Genomic DNA, 12,642 nt, shown 5'->3' with positions numbered 1-12,642 from the left:
AACACTAAAGATGGGAGCGCACTCTACCATCTAAAGAAAAAGAAAACAGTCCTAGTCTGTTTTTATTCCAAAAGTCAAACAATGAAACTAGAAAACCTATTGCCTGCCCACACTCTAATACCATGCACGTGAAATAGGGAAATGTAATGCAAACAGAAAATCAGTGGGAAACAAAATGATGACAGAATGACATCAAAAGATTCTTGCTCACGTCGTATAACACATGGGTGGGGTAGAGTACTTGACGTATGGGCACATACTGCTATGCAAGTACACCTGGGGTAGCTGGCTTGTCCCTCCAGGGCCTGCTTGCCATTCCCGTACTGAGTCTAGTTCAGTGTTTTGACCTCTCGGGTCTCCCTTTTCCCTACAGGTCAATCCCTCTGTGTTTTGCAGCACCACCAACACAAACATTCCAAGCTCTTAAGCACAAACACAAAAGTTCCAAGCTTTTCACCACAAACACAAAAGTTCCAAAGGAAAATGTATTTTAAGTCTCTATAGGCCCCCTCACCCGGGCCCCAGCCTCTAACTTTACATTTCACTTTACTTTCTCTGGGTTCCCTTCCCCTAGCTTTATTCTTTTGTGTTTGCTATGCCGTTTGGTACTTGTAGGCTTTTACACAGTTCAAATATTTGACAAGATTCAATAGTCTGCACAATTTTATCAGGCTCTCTTCAGCCTTGGCTTTAACAAAAGAATGTCTCTCTTTAAACAAATGTTCTGGATCTCCCTTGTTCGGTCCCAAACTCGTTTCAAACACAATTTCTGGGTCTCCCTCATTCTGGCTCAGACCCGTTTGGTTTCCAAAAGGTTATCATAGCCCAATTCCTTTAGGCTTCCCTCGTTCGGGCTTGAGCCTAAACACAGTGCAGTCTTTCGAATGGGCGTATTTCGTTTTTCGCTGGACCATTCTGTTACTTTGTTTTACAGTTCAATGTCACTTCATTTCAAAAAGAACTTCAAGTCCCATAATGCATTTCATGCACCTTTTTATTTCCTGCTTTCTTTCTCAAATTCAATGCTCAGGTCCCCTCTCCCGCCATGCACTCGCTCACCAGAATTTCCTCTTGCCATCAGACTCACCCGTTTAACATGGCTCTAGTGAGCAACTTCTCTGGAGCTCTGAGTCGAGGTCAGGGTCTTCCCACCTGCCCCCCGGGTACCTGGGCTTCCCTACATATGCCCACGGGAAACAAGTACTTCGAGTGGATTGTGTCCTCCAACGTATTCCTCATCTTAGATGTATTCCATCCAGCTTTGCTGCTTTTCGGAAATTTTTTCCGCAGGGGGTGCCGTGCATCGATGTCGAGTCGATGGTCCCTCGAAGGCCTCCGTCGAGGGTGACGTCATCGAGTGTATAAGTAGCACGCGCGGCGCCCGTTGGCCTCAGTTCCATTTTTCCGCAGTTACGTTGCTTCGGACATTCGGCGCGCCTCGAGTTCTGTGAAGAAATATAATAAGAAATATGTCCTCATCATTGACCACGACCCCGAGATCGGGTTTGGAGAAATGCAAGTCGTGCGGCTCAAAAATGTCGATCACAGACCCGCACCGCGATGGGGTGCCTCGGAGAAGGCCACGACATGGAGGCTTGTTCGAAGTGTCAGGCGATGACGGGGAAGGCCTTGCGAGAAAGGAGAGGAAAGCTACAGGTAGGTCGGAAGGATCGAAAAGCCTCTAGCGTCGAGTCGAGACCCCATGATGAGAAATCTCCTTGATGCATAAGGCATCAATCTAGATCCCAAAGCGATTCTCATCGCTTGTTGTCTTCGTCAAAAAAATCAAAGAAACAACGCCACAGGTCTCCCTCCACCTCTTCGTCAGATGAGTCTCTGAAAAAGATGAAATGCCCCACGAAACATTCATCTTCCGAAGAGTGGGAAGCATTCAGGGTCAAAATGATGGAGGTGTTTGAGACGGCGAAGCCTCGGACCGCGCCTTCTTCGGAAGCCGGCCGGGAGCGTCATCGTTCCGACACTCGCGCTCCCTCGAGCCCGGGTGATCGTAAAAAGGAGGATAGGGAACATTCCAGGACGCCGAGCGATAAACGCTTGAGTCGACCGCTCGAGGTCACCGACGCCGTCTGAGACCTATCACACCTCGAAGGAATCGTCGAAGACTGCCTCGACGCCCTCGAAGCAGACCCTGTCGACGACCACTATGTCGTTGACGCCGTCAGCGCCTTTATCGACGTTGATGCCGAAACCCTCGGCGCCAAAGGCTCCAGCCAAACCAGGGAAACCAGAAAAGGAGAAGGAGAAAGTTAGAAAACATGTAATTTCTTCAGAGTCTGGTACTACACCTCTTCCTCCTCCTCTCCCAGAGAAGGTTTTCAAGCCTCTCCCTAGGAAGGAGTTTTTCAAATCCTTGACCTCAATTTTTGAGGAACAGGAGAGATCCGATGAGGAAAATGTACCTTTTGGATTGGAATATGGCACCCCAAATGTCCCAGAATGCTTGATCTCAGAGGAAAACAGAATGAGGGATTTGGTGGAGTCTTTACATAATGCAAGTGGCATTGACACTTCTCCTGAGAATGACTTTGGTAGACTAGATCCAGGACAGCATGCCAGTCCATCTTACCATCAGTTAATGACCAAGGTGGTAGATTACTTGGGATGGGCTAGACCATCAGCCCAATTCGTCCAAGACGATTTAACAGATATATTGGACCATGGTCCTACTGAAGACCAGTACTACCTTTTCATGTAGCCTTACAAAACAGGGTGGCCAAGGATTGGGAAACTCTGGATTCTATTCCTCTGGTAAATAAGTCCCTTGCATCAAAATACTGCCCAGCCAGTAGCGACCCTGGCTATCTGTCAAAACATCCAACTCCCGAGAGTCTGGTCATACAGGCAGCCACAGCTTCCAACAAACTTGCGTACCCATCTATCCCTCCAGACAGGGACGATAAGCGTGTGGATGGTTGGGCACGGAAGGTATTTTCAGCCGGGAGCATGGCATTAAAATCTGCCAACTCCACATGTGCCTTGGCAAAATTTTCGTACACTCTGTGGGAGTGCATCGCAATGGCAGCGGAGCACATACCAGAAGGGGAAGAAAGGGAAGGTTTCCTAGCCATCGTTAGAGATGGAAAGGAAGCCATGCAGGAATCCCTTCAATCTGGGTTGGACACTGCGGATAGTGTAAGCAGGTCCATGGGCACTAGCACGGTAATGCGCAGATTTGCGTGGTTACGGAAGTCGGGTTTTGCACCGTATGTACAGAACCGTCTTCTGAACATGCCTTTTGACGGGTCTCACCTTTTTGGCAACAAGGCTGACGAGAGCCTTGAGAGGTTGCATACCTCAAAAGCAGCGGCAAAATCTTTAGGAGCTGCTATTGGGCAACCTCAGCCTTTTCGTGCACAGGGGCAATCATGGAGGGGACAATCCTATCGTTATTACACCTCATATGGAAAGGCGAGAGGAATGGCCCGTCAAAGGGGCCAAAGAAAGGCCACTCGTGGTGGACCAGGAAAACGTGCTAAGCCAGCTCCAACTGCAGCCTCTCTGCCAGCAGCGGCTGCAACATCCGCCACAAAACCACTTTTGAGGACTTGTAGGAGGCAGGCTGTCACAGCATCTGCAAGAATGGCGAGCCATTACTTCAGATATTTGGGCTCTAGAAATAAAGCCCAAGGCTACTTCCTTCCTTTTCTAAAGCAACCTCAAAGCAATCCACCAGGGAGACACCTGTTGAAGTCTTCAAACCCGCTCCTACAGCAGGAAGTTCTAACCCTGCTGGAGAAAGGCGCCAAAGAAGCAGTACCTGCAGCGGAGAGGAACAAGGGATGGTACTCCCCGTATTTTTTGATCCCCAAAAAGGACGGAGGACTGAGACCCATCTTGGACTTAAGAAACCTGAACAATTTCCTCAGGAAGGGCAATTTCAAAATGGTAACTCTCTCTCAGATCCTTCAGATCCTTCAACTTCAGGACTGGTTGGTGTCATTGAACCTCCAGGATGCTTATTTTCATGTGCCGATTCATCTCAAACACAGAAAATACCTGAGGTTCGTAGTTGGCGACTCACACTATCAGTTTCGAGTCCTGCCATTCGGGTGACCTCTGCCCCGAGGGTCTTCACCAAGTTAATGGTAGTGGTGGCAGCGCACATCAGAAGAGGGGGGATTCATGTCTACCCCTACCTGGACGATTGGTTGATCAGAGCGCGTTCTGCCGAACAAGCACTGGATCATCTGAAAGTCACCTGCCACTTCCTCCACAAACTGGGCTTCTCCCTCAATTTCAAGAAGTCACAGATGACACCTTCCCAACAGCTTCAGTACATAGGAGCTGTACTAGACACATCCTTGGGACAGAGCTCGCCTCCCAAGATGAGGGCCCAAGACATTCTTCAGATGGTTTCCAAATTCCAAAATGGCCAAAATCTCCAGGCTTACGATTTTTTAAGGTTGCTCAGCCTCATGGCATCCTGCATCTTCCTGATGCCAGAGGCACGCTTGAGGATGAGATCCCTTCAATGGGCTCTAAAGACTCAGCGGTCCCAGTTCTCGGGTGAAATGACGGATCTTCTTCAGATTCCGAACAAGGTCAGACAAGACCTTCTATTTTGGACCTGTACAGAGAACATCCTAAAAGGAGAACCTTTTTGGCAACAATGGCCGGAGATCACAGTAATGACGGACGCCTCACTCCTGGGGTGGGGAGCTCATGCCAACGATTTGACAATCGACGGTCGTTGGTCTCCATCGGGGTCAAAACTACATATCAACCTTTTAGAGCTGAGGGCAATCAGACTAGCGCTGAAGGCCTTCCTGCCATATGTCAGGGGAAAGAATGTCCTGATAATGACGGACAACACAGTGGCCATGCACTACCGAAACAAGAGAGGTGGTGTGGGGCACTACCCCTGTGCAGAGAGGCAATGCAGCTCTGGTATTGGGCGATTCAGGTAGGAATCTCTTTAACGGCAATTCATCTAGCCGGGGAAGAGAATATGACGGCAGATGCTCTGAGCAGGCAGAGCACGGTGTCCCACGAATGGGAATTGGCTCAGGAAGTCATTCAAGAGATCTTCGCCCTTTGGGGAACCCCTCAGGTAGACCTATTTGCAACCGGTACCAACCGAAAATGCGAAAGGTATTGCTCAAGGGAATTTCCCCCGAGAGGAGCCCTGGGGGGCGTGTTCGTGGTGGAGAGGAATTTCCCACTATTGTACGCGTTCCCTCCGATTCCCGTCATTCCTCAGGTCACCAGGAGGCTGAGACGCTTCGGGAACTGCATGATCCTAATTGCCCCGGATTGGGCCAGGAGAACGTGGTATCCGGACCTTCTAGATATGTCCAACTGTCCTCCAGTACGTCTTCCTCAGAGAGAGAACCTTTTCTCTCAAATGGAAGGTCAGGTTCTCCACCCAGAGGTCAGAACACTCAACCTACATGCTTGGTATCTGAAAGGCTGAGATACAGGGATTGGAACCTTCCAGATGATGTTATGGAGGTGTTGCTTTCGGCAAGAAGGCCAGCAACAAAGTCTCAATACCGTTGCCGTTGGAAAAAGTTTTGCAACTGGTGCAGGGAAAAGAATGTCAATCCTTTTCTATGTTCTATTCCGGAAGTACTATCTTTCCTTCTGGCCCTAGCACATAGAGGTCTGAATATCGGAACAATAAAAGGTTACCTTGCGGCGCTTTTCATTTTCAAGCGCTCATCGGAAGAATGCGCCTACTTAAAAATTCCTTTGATAACACAATTCTTAAAAGGTCTCACTAATGTGTTTTCTCCCCACCCATTTCAAGTACCGATTTAGGATCTAAATTTAGTCCTAAAATTCTTAGTGTGCCCCTTTTGAGCCTATGCACACGTGTCCATTAAGATTACTAACGTGGAAAACAGCCTTTTTAGTTGCTCTAACATCAGCAAGTAGAGTGAGCGAATTGCAGGCACTGTCTTCTGGGCCACCCTATACTGTGTTCCATAAGGACAGAGTTGTATTGAGGGTTAAACCATTATTTTTACCAAAAGTAATATCTGATTTTCATTTAAGTCAGAAAATTGTTTTACCCTCATTCTATCCTCCACCGCATCCTTCTAAGGAGGAAGAAAGATTACACAGACTGGATCCAAAAAGAGCTTTAAGCTTTTACATCTCTAGACTTTCTTGGCTTAGAGTGGACAACCAGTTGTTTATAGGCTACACAGGAAGGAAACTGGGTCAATCGGTAACAAAACATGCTACAGACTAGCACAAAAAGACCCACCAGAAGGGTTAAGGGCTCATTCCACCAGAGGCATCGCCTCTTCCACGGCCCTTCAAAGAGGTGTCCCAATAAGATTCATTTGCAAAGCAGCAACTTGGTCTTCACTTCACACCTTCTCAAAATTCTATACCCTGGATGCTTCCCAGTCTAGGGAGCTGACTTTTGGAAAAGCAGTGCTTTATTCCGCCATCTAAAAGCATTGGTCGGGAAAAAATCTGACCCCTCCTCCAGAGAAAGTATACAAAATACTGCTTTGGGAGTCTATCTAAGATGAGGAATACGTTGGAGGACACAATTCACTCGAAGAACAAGTTACTTACCAACTGGTAACGTTCTTTCGATTGGATCTTCCTCCAACGTATTCCTCATCACCCTCCCAACCTACCCCTCTGTAGATTTTTCTGGGTTATTGCCATCTGAAATCTCGCAAGGCTGATGTCTGCCGGCACAATCTACACAGTACAAGATCACAGGCAAAAAAAGGGGGAAAAACAGAACTGAGGCCTACTATCGACGCACAGCGCCCTCTGCCGAAAAAATTTCCGAAAAGCAGCAAAGCTGGATGGAATACACCTAAGATGAGGAATAAGTTGGAGGAACATCCAATCGAAAGAACGTTACCAGTTGGTAAGTAACTTGTTCTTCTGTGGACAATCAGCAGGATATGATCTGCCCTCTCTGGCTCTTGGAAGGCACAGCTCCTCTCTCCTGCTGTGCAGCCCTTCAGCAACACTGGATCGGTGTCTTGGCCCTCCGCTTCCTTCGAGACTCTTTAGGGTTCTTTCCGCACTCTCCTCCGCTCTTAAGCTCTTCTGCTCCACACTGAATCCCCAGCTTCCTCAAAGTGTGTCTCAGTGCTCCACCTTTCATACTGACAGGGAGTGTTAATTGGAGTCAGGTGTGGGTGGTTAAAAAGGGAGGCCTGACTCTGCCTGTCCTTGTTAATGGGACAAGATGGAGGCTGCCCATAGCAATACATGGTATATTGGTTCCTATGGCCGATCTTCATAGCTCTATTCCTCTTCTTCGTCCTAGTGGTTTTGAAAAAGGGAAATGGGAGTTGTCATTTTCCCTAATGATGGAGGGTCACTTCTGTAAGTGGATATCAGGGTGAATGGAGCAGAACTGTGGTTGTAGGTGAATTGGTTTTAGATGATAATTTCCCATAGTGACTGGGGATGTCGAATAGGGATATATTTCTTCTCCTACGCCTTCCTTTAATGTTAGTTCCTGTTGGAATTGGGGAAGGGGCAACGGGACAGGATTCATAACCTATAAAGGTTGAGGAAGCGTCAGGTAGGGGTTAGTCATAAAGGCGAAATACTGCGTCCCTCCAGAGGGCATTCCTCCAAATGTTCCAAAGGACCCCCTTCTCAGGTGATCCTCCCGCACTAGTCCACCCCTAGGGTCTGGTTCCAAAGGCGATGGCCATGCCCATGCCACCTGAAAAAAGAATCCCTTGGGGTCCATAAGTGAAAAAGCCCTCAGGTTTCTCACAGCGTTGAGGCGGTCCGTCTACAAACCGACAGCTCAACGTGCATGTTCTACATCAACAAGCAGGGGGAACCATATTGCCCCCACCCCCTGTGCAGACTCACTTTGGAGATATGGGAGTGGGCCACTGCACACCACATGTCTGTCTGCGATTCATTTGCTGGGGGAGTCCAACTTGGAGACTGACAGGCTCAGCAGACTTGGGGTGGACAACGAGTGGCAGCTAGAGGAACAAGTCCTAGCTGACATCTTCAGGAGATGGGGCCGACCCCACATAGATCTGTTTTCCCCAGAGCAGAACCGGAGATGTAAGCAGTATGCATCCTGGCAGGATCAGGGGCAAGGCTCCCTAGGGGGGAGCCTTACACCACCCTTGGAGCGGGATGAGGGTATATGCATTTGCCCCAACACCACTCATTCAAAAAGTTCTCCGCAAAGTGAGAGTGTCTTGGCACTCGTTCGCAGACCTCATACGACTGACGGTGCAGCGTTCCAGTGGACCTACTAATTCACGATCGAAGGCTCCTCTCGCAGCAGGTGGGGTGGTAGTTGACCCTGCTCCCAAGAAACTAGACCTAGCGGCCAGGTTCCTGAGCTAGTAACAATGCCGCATCTCCATCTGTCGCAAGACAACCTGGAAATAATTCAGAAAGCTAGAAACAAGTCCACCAGAAGGCAATAGAAAAGCAAATGGACCAGATTTTGCCTCTGGGCGAGGGACAAAGGGGTAGACCGCCTGGCGTGCATGCAGAATTTATGGCTATCTTTCTCAGCGCACTTGGAGCTTTCAGGGGTACAGGTTGGAGGCATGCCGACCCTACCTGGCCGCCATAGGCGCTTACAGAAATTCTGATCACAAGTCATTCTCTTCCCCATCCCGATAGTCAAGACATCTGATGGGGCTGACGACCAAAAGACTACATCCGGTGTGGGACCTCAATGTGGTGCTTGGGGTGCTGTCGCATAGGCCCTTTGAACACATGGCATTGGTAGACATAAAAGTGGTCACAATCAAAACAGCCCTGTTTGTGGGCCTTACTTCAGCTAGGAGAGTGAGCGAAATTCAGGCCCTGATGGCCAGAGAACAGTATAGCATGTTCCATCTAGACAAGGTGGTGCTTTGCTATCATCCGGCATTTCTTCCGAAGGTGGTCTCCTCATTACACTTGCGTGAAGAAGTTGCGTTGCCAACCTTTTTTCCTAACCCAAAGGAAGACGCAGAGTGTTTCACTGTCTGGACATTAGTTGAGCCATGAAATTCTATCTAGACAGCACCAAAGGGCTTTGCAAGACAGAGGCTTTATTCATCACCTTCCATGGCTCTAAGCCAGGTGACCAATCCTCTAATGCCTCCATAGCCAGGTGGATGGTTGCGGCCATTCAAGAGGCCTATAGGTCTCAGTAGAAGGAAGTTCCACAAAACATGCATGCTCCTACAGTTAGGGCCAAATCGACGGTGGTCGCCTTACAGAGGCTTGTGCCATGGCAAACTATTAGCAGAGCAGCTACATGGACCACTCCATCGGCCTTCTGCAAGCATTACTGCCTGGATAGCTGTGCAAGATCCGATGCAGCATTCGGGCAAGCGGTCCTGAGAAACCTGTTTTCTTAGGATCCAAAGCATCACACCTCCCTTGCACATCATTCATTGGTTACCGCCCATGCAGTATGGAAGAAAGGGGACGGGACGTAGCAGTAATTATAAATTAATCACTGTATTGACCAATGCACTTCTAGTCCATAATCCCCTTTCCTCCATACGTCCGTTCCATCCTTGCCCCGTTAGGAGTATGTTAGTCACTACGGTGAGTTACTTATAATATTTATGTTAAACAGAGCTCAGACTTTGATGTCGAGGTGGGGGAGACGAGCAGCATCATACTTCTGCCAGTTGGCTATTGAAAGGTGGCAATAAAATAAAGAAATTAACAAAGGAAACAGAAAAACTATTCAAAAACTGCATACGTTCACATGGTATAAGTAACTGGTAGTAATGCTTGGCTAGGTTAATTGGCAGACATACTGTTCAGAAAATCAGAGGCATTGTAGTTTAATTAAAACACCTATGATTGATTGAAATGTACAATAGTGTTGTGTAAACAATTTGGCTGCATTGTACAAAAAAAGGAAACAAACATTGTTTTCCCCATAACTAAAGAGGTTCAATTAATAGAATATTGCTCTGGGAGTTAAAATGAGCATGTATTGTAGCAAGTTGCCAATTGACTCGATGTCAAACTATTCCCGCCTTAGGCTTTGCTTCTACTTTTAGTATGCTTATATTTAGTTTGTGGCCCATGGCTCCACCTCTGATAATGCATCAAAAGAGAAAGGGAAGTCCGGGCAGCTTTAGTAGCTCCACTCCGGTCTGGGGCTATCTGGGATTTGGATTGCCAGGCGAAACACCCTTTTGTCAGCATATGGGTCCAGTGATGATGCCCCCATTCCCAATATATATACAAAGGGTGTCTAGTGTTCATTTTGAAATTAGATTTGAAATTTTAAGTTTGGAAACAATAGTTTGCAAACCAAAAATGAGAAAAAGATTGAATGTTAAAAAAAAAAGAATAATAATGCAACAATTAACAGCAATTGGGGAGGAAAAGGTCATGTGGTTGAGTGAGGGAGAGAACTGGGGTTCGGGGTTGGAACTCCTTTCAACATCAAAAGAAAATCCTTTTCTTTAAAAAGGACAGAAGTGGAGATCGTTTTGGAGAAAGGAGGAGGTAGTCTGCAGGGCAAAAGGAGGGTAAACGGGACAGTGGGATGTGTCCTCTCCATTGTAATAAAATACATGACTGAATGGCATGGACATGTTTGGAGGAATTAGAGTAGAGATGAGGCAGGAGGATATCAGGATGGCAGCAGAAACAAACACATTTTAAACTAAAAATTAAATGCCCCAAGAAAATAAAGGTTTTCAAACTGACAATTTCGAATTAAAAGGTGTAGGAATGCAAAGTATATCAGATTAAGTATTTTTTTTAGCTTTCATTTTCACTATATAATTGTCATACTTTGGCACTCCAACCTTCATTTGCAACCTACAGAACTATAATACTTGCAAGCACGCCTCCAATCCCAGATCTTCCCAATTGCGGAGGCATGTCTTTATGCACATGTGGCCTATCCAAAGGTAAGTATAGCTTGAGGGCTAACATTGAGGCGCCACCACATTTCTCTTTAAATAATCCTTGAACTTTGATTTTGCTGCACTGCCATTGAAATGAGGACAATATCAGCTACTGTACTTGTTAACGTCATCACTTTCTCTAGACTGCTCAACACAGTTGCAGAGATGGATTGTGGGTTTTCTGTATTTAGAAAAACATCAACTTTACAGCAACAAGCAGGACTGTAGCTAAAACCATTTTCAAACAATATGCCAAATCTCTTTAAAATTAATTGCTTTTTCATTTAGTTTTGGGAAGACGGACATCCATGACCCCAATGCTGAGCGTCTTTGAACCTTGCAAACCCTGTTGAGCCACCATTTCGATTTGAATCATTATAAATGAAAGGATTCTAGGTCCTTCCAATTAGTACATGATTTAGTTTCTGGATCATAGATGATAATTGGTTTAGGCTTCCCATATAAAACACTATTCAACCTGTCACTGAAATATATTTAACTTTCAACATTCTTATTGTGAAATTGCTAAAGGTATTAGAGAAGAGTCAATAAACATTGATTTTTTTTTTAGCTTTTCAGTATGCTCTTACTGTCTTCAAATTCGTTACATGGGAGGTTCCCAACCATGACTAAAGATGAGGCCCTTTATAAGTACTTGAAACCAGTGTCAGATGGTTTCAGTGACCACCGTTTCAGGTAAGGAAAATGCTTTAATATTTTTGCATTTCTGAAAATTAATATGTATATTGTCAAGCAGAATATGCTGTATTTTGCATGTAGTTATGACCTGCTGCTCCATTACACCAAGGCTTCTTCACAACCAGTTCTATTTCCATCAGAAGAGTGGACAAAACAGCAAGATTAAAAGGGACAGTAAAGATGGCCAAGCAACAATAAGTGAAATATTTTAGGGCATTCTTAATATGTATGTCTCCTAAAGAGTCTTGTTGTTTTGGAATTATTGGGATATAGTGTAGATCCTGCCCCTTCGTATCAATTTTCTATCAAGGAAACGCTCAACTCAACATAAACAGGAATAGCATAAGAGGAAGCAAGAAACTGTTTTCTAGGCGTGGTAAATCGGTTTTCCCTGTCATGACTATACAGCAACCGACCCTGCTCAATGGATATTGTGCTTTGAAGAAGTTAAGACGATAGGTGACAAATGGCTTGACATACCCTTTCTGGCCCACCACTTTGCACTTTTTGTCTCATCTCTGCATACAATCTGCCTCCCTCATTATCTGAATTAGGGGATTTAGACCTTGACTGATCACATTTCTGCAGATCTTTATTTTTCAGGCAAAGCCTTCCGCTGTGCTTGTCTTTGAAATGCAGGTGTCGTTCGCCATTGATGCTCAACTTGTGCAGTATCTTGTAAACTGCAGGACTGAAAGTAACATGCTCTGCCATTTGTTTTTGTTGCTTTGCAACCACATTGTATTGCTATCCCACTATGTGCATATAAGCAGGCGACCCTTTCCTCATGCCACTCTGCTTCCTCCTGACGGAACACTAACGTCTGAGTGGTGAGCCAGAAGAGAGACTCCTGATTGGATGGGGAAAAGTACCAGACAGACAAAATGCCAGAAAACAGACCTCTGCCTGCTCCATCTTTGAACTTTGCATTAAAAACCAAGTGAAGACCAATAATATAGAGGCGAAGAAAAAGGATTACGGTTTTCTTACTTCCCATGACCCCTCTATATCTCTCTGCAGTCAGCTTAGGAGGAGGTACCAGGAGGTACCCAGTCTCCATTATGGCTTTGCAATCTTCCAGGCC

General features: G+C 46.3%; 1 protein-coding gene across 3 annotated transcripts in view; it reads left to right on the top strand.

The window, feature by feature from the left end:
- Nucleotides 1-12,642, top strand: part of ASZ1 (ankyrin repeat, SAM and basic leucine zipper domain containing 1) — an 850,966-nt gene that overhangs the window by 409,731 nt on the left and 428,593 nt on the right. For all 3 annotated transcript variants that reach the window (XM_069627941.1, XM_069627942.1, XM_069627943.1), the window contains one exon: nt 11,431-11,555. In XM_069627941.1, the coding sequence (XP_069484042.1) occupies nt 11,431-11,555 (125 nt within the window). The remainder of the gene's footprint in view (nt 1-11,430; nt 11,556-12,642) is intronic.

The sequence above is a fragment of the Ambystoma mexicanum genome, chromosome 12, assembly GCF_040938575.1.
Source record: "Ambystoma mexicanum isolate Mex_15411 chromosome 12, UKY_AmexF1_1, whole genome shotgun sequence".
Lineage (NCBI taxonomy): Eukaryota > Metazoa > Chordata > Amphibia > Caudata > Ambystomatidae > Ambystoma > Ambystoma mexicanum.
This window is presented reverse-complemented; position numbering and strand designations above follow the sequence as displayed.